This window comes from Sinocyclocheilus anshuiensis, unplaced genomic scaffold (assembly GCF_001515605.1).
Source record: "Sinocyclocheilus anshuiensis isolate Anshui unplaced genomic scaffold, SAMN03320099.WGS_v1.1 scaffold146, whole genome shotgun sequence".
Classification (NCBI taxonomy): Eukaryota; Metazoa; Chordata; class Actinopteri; order Cypriniformes; family Cyprinidae; genus Sinocyclocheilus; species Sinocyclocheilus anshuiensis.
This window is the reverse complement of record NW_015546038.1, coordinates 96,143-104,003: the sequence shown is the minus strand read 5'-3', so window position 1 is coordinate 104,003 and position 7,861 is coordinate 96,143. Positions and strand designations below refer to the sequence as shown.

The window sequence follows — 7,861 nt, the reverse complement described above, 5'->3', positions numbered from 1 at the left end:
TGTGTGTGTATATATATCTCTGTGTGTGTGTGTGTGTGTATGTATGTGTGTATATAAATATAAATATATATATATATGTGAGTGTGTGTGTATATATATATATATATATATATATATATTTATGTGTGTGTGTGTGTGTGTGTATATACATATATATAATTTGAAATATATCTTTTCATAAGTGCTGTCAAACGATTAATCGCATCCAAAATAACGTTTTTGTTTACATAATATGTGTGTACTGTGTATGTTTATTATGTATATATAAACACACACACATACAGTATATATTTTGAAAATATGTACATGTATTTACATGTATATATTTATGTTCATATAATTTATATTATATCAAAAATATATTTGATATATAAGCATATTTTTCTGAAATATATACATGCATGTGTGTGTATTTATATATACATAATAAATATATGCAGTACACACATATGTAAACAAAACTTTTATTTTGGATGCAATTAATCACGATTAATCGTTTGACAGCACTAATTTTCTTAATTTTTTTCAAATTAATATAAATATAATCTTTTATAACTGTGACTCTTAAAATGTTTTATAAGATTTTTTTTTAGTTTTAGTTTTTGTCAGAATCTGTATTTTAATTGACTTTTCCCTACCTCTCATACATTTAATTTTGTGCAGGTCTTAAAAAAGGTCTTAAAAAGCCTTAAATCGATTAAAAAAAATCCGACAAACACACAGTCATGACAGTAACGCTGTTCTCTGCTGCAGATGAGTTCGCTGTGCTGTGTGGAAGTGAGAGACCTGGATATTTCATTGACATTTACACCGGTCACGTCATTGGTAAACACACAGACACACTCAAAGAGTATCAACATGATCGGCAGTTTCCGCTGTGAATGTCCGATGGGTTTTGTCTATAATGACAAGTTGCTGATCTGTGAGGGTAAGAGCTCTAAATATTATACCTGTTTATTTTAGATTATCATATGTTTGCATATATCTCTGTCAGCCTGTTATGAAAATAAAATGTCTGTTAGTAATTGAAAACCTTAAATCATGACATTTCATGGTTTTATTTCAATAAATAATAAACAAACATTATAATATAGTGAAACATATCCCCGACACGCTTTATGACTGTATTTTATAAAATAAGAGTCCATGTTACGCCCCTCTGGAGAGTAAAATCTACAATAACAAACAAAAAATGTGACAGGATCTGTGACAATCTGTGCGAATGAAATAAGATGATTCACTCTCAGCGCTCTGTGAATGATGTGTGTGCAGATATTGACGAGTGTCAGAACGGGCCGGTGTGTCAGCAGAACGCCGTCTGTCTGAACGTTCCTGGAAGTTTCCGCTGCGAGTGTAAACCTGGATACCGGCAAACTCCCACCCAGCAGTGTGTCGGTGAGTGTGTGTGTAATGGAAATATCTCATATTGCTCATAGTGTGTGTGATGATGATGATGATGTTTGACTCTTCCTCTCAGATCGTAATGAGTGTGCTGAGAATCCAAACATCTGCAGTCCTGGTCAGTGTATTGACATGGTGGGTAGTTACCGCTGCATCTGCCCCAACGGCTTCAAATCCACACCAGACCTGTGTATCGGTGAGAGATCAGCCTCACACACCCGTCTGTCTGTCTGTCTGCTCATATGTCTGTCTGTGGTACATCCTCATGTAGATAACTAACTAACCTTCTGGGGTCTGTGTTCATAACTAACTAACTAACTAACTGTCTGTGTTCATGATTAACCAACTTCACGTGTTCATAACTAAATAACCGTCTGTGGTCTATGTTCATAACTAACTGACGGTTTATGTTCATAAATAACTATCCGTCTGTGTTCATTACTAACTAACTGACCATCCGTGTTCATAACTAACTGACCATCTGTGGTCTGTGTTCATAACTAACTGACAGTCTGTGGTCTGTGTTCATAACTAACTGACCGCCTGTGGTCTGTGTTCATAACCAACCGACCGTCTGTGGTCTATGTTCATAACTAACCGACCGTCTGTGGTCTCAGTGTTCATAACTAACCGACCATCTGTGGTCTATGTTCATAACTAACCGACCGTCTGTGGTCTCAGTGTTCATAACTAACCGACCATCTGTGGTCTATGTTCATAACTAACCGACCGTCTGTGGTCTCAGTGTTCATAACTAACCGACCATCTGTGGTCTATGTTCATAACTAACCGACCGTCTGTGGTCTCAGTGTTCATAACTAACCGACCATCTGTGGTCTATGTTCATAACTAACCGACCGTCTGTGGTCTCAGTGTTCATAACTAACCGACCATCTGTGGTCTATGTTCATAACTAACCGACCGTCTGTGGTCTCAGTGTTCATAACTAACCGACCATCTGTGGTCTATGTTCATAACTAACCGACCGTCTGTGGTCTCAGTGTTCATAACTAACCGACCATCTGTGGTCTATGTTCATAACTAACCGACCGTCTGTGGTCTCAGTGTTCATAACTAACCGACCGTATGTGGACTATGTTCATAACTAACCGACCATCTGTGGACTATGTTCATGACTAACCGACCCTCTGTGGTCTCAGTGTTCATAACTAACCGACCATCTGTGGTCTCTGTTCATAACTAACCGACCGTCTGTGGTCTCAGTGTTCATAACTAACCGACCATCTGTGGTCTCTGTTCATAACTAACCGACCGTCTGTGGTCTCAGTGTTCATAACTAACCGACCATCTGTGGTCTCTGTTCATAACTAACCGACCGTCTGTGGTCTCAGTGTTCATAACTAACCGACCATCTGTGGTCTCTGTTCATAACTAACCGACCGTCTGTGGTCTCAGTGTTCATAACTAACCGACCATCTGTGGTCTCTGTTCATAACTAACCGACCGTCTGTGGTCTCAGTGTTCATAACTAACCGACCATCTGTGGTCTCTGTTCATAACTAACCGACCGTCTGTGGTCTCAGTGTTCATAACTAACCGACCATCTGTGGTCTCTGTTCATAACTAACCGACCGTCTGTGGTCTCAGTGTTCATAACTAACCGACCATCTGTGGTCTCTGTTCATAACTAACCGACCGTCTGTGGTCTCAGTGTTCATAACTAACCGACCATCTGTGGTCTCTGTTCATAACTAACCGACCGTCTGTGGTCTCAGTGTTCATAACTAACCGACCATCTGTGGTCTCTGTTCATAACTAACCGACCGTCTGTGGTCTCAGTGTTCATAACTAACCGACCATCTGTGGTCTCTGTTCATAACTAACCGACCGTCTGTGGTCTCAGTGTTCATAACTAACCGACCATCTGTGGTCTCTGTTCATAACTAACCGACCGTCTGTGGTCTCAGTGTTCATAACTAACCGACCATCTGTGGTCTCTGTTCATAACTAACCGACCGTCTGTGGTCTCAGTGTTCATAACTAACCGACCATCTGTGGTCTCTGTTCATAACTAACCGACCGTCTGTGGTCTCAGTGTTCATAACTAACCGACCATCTGTGGTCTCTGTTCATAACTAACCGACCGTCTGTGGTCTCAGTGTTCATAACTAACCGACCATCTGTGGTCTCTGTTCATAACTAACCGACCGTCTGTGGTCTCAGTGTTCATAACTAACCGACCATCTGTGGTCTCTGTTCATAACTAACCGACCGTCTGTGGTCTCAGTGTTCATAACTAACCGACCATCTGTGGTCTCTGTTCATAACTAACCGACCGTCTGTGGTCTCAGTGTTCATAACTAACCGACCATCTGTGGTCTCTGTTCATAACTAACCGACCGTCTGTGGTCTCAGTGTTCATAACTAACCGACCATCTGTGGTCTCTGTTCATAACTAACCGACCGTCTGTGGTCTCAGTGTTCATAACTAACCGACCATCTGTGGTCTCTGTTCATAACTAACCGACCGTCTGTGGTCTCAGTGTTCATAACTAACCGACCATCTGTGGTCTCTGTTCATAACTAACCGACCGTCTGTGGTCTCAGTGTTCATAACTAACCGACCATCTGTGGTCTCTGTTCATAACTAACCGACCGTCTGTGGTCTCAGTGTTCATAACTAACCGACCATCTGTGGTCTCTGTTCATAACTAACCGACCGTCTGTGGTCTCAGTGTTCATAACTAACCGACCATCTGTGGTCTCTGTTCATAACTAACCGACCGTCTGTGGTCTCAGTGTTCATAACTAACCGACCATCTGTGGTCTCTGTTCATAACTAACCGACCGTCTGTGGTCTCAGTGTTCATAACTAACCGACCATCTGTGGTCTCTGTTCATAACTAACCGACCGTCTGTGGTCTCAGTGTTCATAACTAACCGACCATCTGTGGTCTCTGTTCATAACTAACCAACCATCTGTGGTCAGTGTTCATAACTAACCGACCATCTGTGGTCTCTGTTCATAACTAACCGACCGTCTGTGGTCTGTGTTCATAACTAACCGACTGTCTGTGGTCTGTGTTCATAACTAACTGACCGTCTGTGGTCTCTGTGTTCATAACTAACTGACCATCTGTGGTCTGTGTTCAGATGTGGACGAGTGCGAGCGTCAGCCGTGTGGAAATGGAACCTGTAAGAACACTGTGGGCTCCTACAACTGCCTGTGTTACCCAGGATTCCAGCTGTCACACAACAACGACTGCATCGGTACACACACACAAGTGTTAACGAGTGGTGTTTTAATGATGATACTGTTTTTTTACCATCATTATTGCGTTCCTGTTGACTTGAAGCATGCAGCTGTTATGTAAAAGTTTATAAATAAGTGTAGAATATTTATTAATTCCACAGCAGACAGACATGTGTTTGTGGATAAGTTCACTCACCTCCATGTCATCCAAGATGTTCATGTCTTTCTTTCTTCAGTCACAAAGAAATTAAGTTTGAGGAAAACATTCAAAAACTTTTCTCCATATAGTGGACTTCAATGGTGGCCAACGATTTGAAAGTCCAAAATGCAGCTTCAAAGAGCTCTACACGATCCCAGCCAAGGAATAAGGGTCTTATCTAGCGAAACGATCAGTCATTTCTTTTTAAATGAATATTTCTTTCTTTCTCTTAACCACAAATGCTCTGCTTGCTCTAGCTCTGCTATGCGCGTTGTCGCACATTACGTAATCCTGTTAGAAAGGTTACGCGCGGTTAGTTCTTCGTCCTTGTACTTCGGTTAAAAACTCCATCTCATTTTCTCCTCCAACTTTAAAATCCTTCAACATCATTGTTTTATCTTTTTTGTAAAGGGCATTGACTTTTTTTGCATGTTGGCTTTGTAAACACTGGGTCGGTGCGTCCGCCTACGTCGCACATGCGCATTGCAGAGCTAACGCTAGCTGAGCATTTGTGGTTAAAAAGTGTATAAATATACATTTTTTTTAGAAAATGAGCGATTGTTTTGCTAGATAAGACCCTTATTCCTCGGCTGGGATCGTGTAGAGCTCTTTGAAACTGCATTTTGATTTTCAAATCGTTGGCCACCATTGAAGTGCACTATATGGAGAAAAGTCCTGGAATGTTTTCCTCAAAAAACGTAATTTCTTTGCGACTGAAGAAACAAAGACATGAACATCTTGGATGACACAGGGGTTGATTATATTATCAGGACATTTTTAATCTGGAATGAATTTATCCTTTAACGGCTGTGTTTTGTTTGCGTCGTTCAGACACAGACGAGTGCACGTCGCTCCGGGGCTTGTGTCGGAACGGAAACTGCATCAACACGGTGGGCTCGTTTGTGTGCGTGTGTCTAGATGGGTATAAACTCTCTCCTGATGGCCGGATGTGTGTGGGTGAGTCCTGAAGCTGCTCTGCTGGACCTCCAATGCATGTGTGTTTGTGTATTTATTATCACGTCTCTTCTGCTCAGACATCAACGAGTGTTTGATCAGCCCCGGCACCTGCGGTCCGGGAACGTGCCAGAATCTGGACGGCTCCTACAGGTGCATCTGTCCTCCTGGATACTTCCTGCAGAACGACAGGTGTGAAGGTCAGTGAGGCTCGGGACGATGGTCACTAGTGCTAGTGCTCACAGCGAGTGTGTTCAAATAAAGCAATAAGCCCCAAGAAGCAGTGAATTTATAACAGCTAAGGGGCGTTGTTAGGCACGAAGCAAAGCTGTTATAAATTCACTGTAAACCACAGCTTCACTGGGTTTATTGCTTTTATAAAACGGTTATTCCATATACGTAGTAAGGTTTCACAAAATAAAACAGAGCAAATAAAGTGTAATGATATTAATAAAAACAGTATTCTTCCACCAAACAATGTAGCTCCTCAGAAACAGTTGTGGTTGCAACAAAGTGGTTGCCGAGCAACACACAAACGTAAACAAAGGTGTGTGTTACTTTGTAGAGTCATTTGCAACAGCTTCGAACGCGGCTCAGCCAATCAGAATCAAGGACCGGAACTCTCCGTTTTATAACCAGGGCTTGAAAACGAAAAAAATAAATTCAATCGGTTCACTCCGAGCAGAATCGATATTTTAACATTTGTGTTCCTCTGTATTATTATCGTTCCGAAACCGGTTTGCCTAGAAAAAATACCGGTTAATAACGTTATTTTTAAACCTTTTCTTTGCCTATAATAATAATAAAGTACAGCATTTTCTTTACTCAAAAAAGAAAAAAAAAACAGGAAGAGATCTGTTATCTTAACCCGCTGCGCTTAGTCACAGCTACACAGCATCATCTTTTCTAGATTTTCTAGATTAGGCTACTAAACAAAAGAAAGAAAAATCTGTTAACGCTTTAAAGACATTAAAGTATTTTTTAAGATTTTTAAAATATTTGCTGCATTGTTGCAAAAATGCCACTCCTATAAAATTGCGTTTTGAGAGGGAAAAAAACAACAACAAAAAACAAGTCGCGTAGGCTCACGTCGCATTTTATTATTACATTCCTTCACATCGGCTATATCAGCACAGTGTGGTCACGCTGAACACAACAGAGCAGTGCAACTTTTTATGTTTCTTTAACTGTATTTTATTTTGATAATGAACAGGCTGCAATGTCACAAAATATGTTGTGTCTGTGTCGGCACGATATGGTCATATAAACGCTGGTTGGTTATACAGATAGAAGCAAAACATCATTCAAAACTGTCGAGCTTTTGCAAAATAAATAAAACTGCTTTCTGCCGTCTCGTTTTCCTTTCCGTGAACTTTGGATCGCATCGCAATGAACCGAAATCAGCAATTTTTTTTCTTTCGTTTTGTTAATCTGTCAATGATTTAAGTGAAATATATTTCGTGTATAGGCCAAGATAGTCTATTCCTTTTTATGTAAGCCTACAGTTTTATTCTGTTTTCTCCGTTCACAGAAGCTTTCATTCGTTTCCGTTTTTTGTTTTCGTTCCTTGAACCGGTTCAGAGCCCTGGTTCAAACCACTTCATCCATGTGTGTGTTTGCTCAGATATCGACGAATGCTCTCAGACGGCAGAGATCTGCATCTTTGGCAAGTGTGTGAACACGCCAGGCAGCTTCAGGTGCGAGTGTCCGGAGGGATTCCAGCTGTCCTCGACCGGAAAGAGATGTGTGGGTGAGTTATCGCAGATATATATCCCACAGTTCCGCAGGTCGTTGAAAACGTTTTGCTGCAGGTCAGCAGTCAGGAATCTCGTCATGTTTAATGAGTGAATGATTTGTTCCTCGTGATGTAGGAAGGAAACAGAACACAAGGCTGTTTGTGCATTTGTTGTCTTTCACTTGCTCACACTTTCCAGTCTGACTCCATGGACAGGACAGTGTGTGTGTGTGTGTGTGTGTGTGTATGTATCAATCTCTGCGTTTGTGTGTGTGTGTGTGTGTGCGTGTTTGTGTGTGTGTGTGTGCATGTGTGTGCGTGTGTGTGCGTGTGCGTGTGTGTGCGTGTGTGTGTGTGC

The 7,861-nt window shown here is 41.2% G+C and overlaps 1 protein-coding gene across 1 annotated transcript in view; it reads left to right on the top strand.

Moving 5' to 3' along the window:
* LOC107698881 (fibrillin-1-like) overlaps positions 1–7,861 on the top strand; it is an 86,604-nt gene that overhangs the window by 55,129 nt on the left and 23,614 nt on the right. Inside the window, 8 exon segments of the mRNA XM_016500015.1 lie at positions 754–814; positions 816–928; positions 1,273–1,395; positions 1,478–1,597; positions 4,516–4,632; positions 5,646–5,771; positions 5,849–5,968; positions 7,393–7,518. Coding sequence (XP_016355501.1) covers positions 754–814; positions 816–928; positions 1,273–1,395; positions 1,478–1,597; positions 4,516–4,632; positions 5,646–5,771; positions 5,849–5,968; positions 7,393–7,518 — 906 coding nt within the window.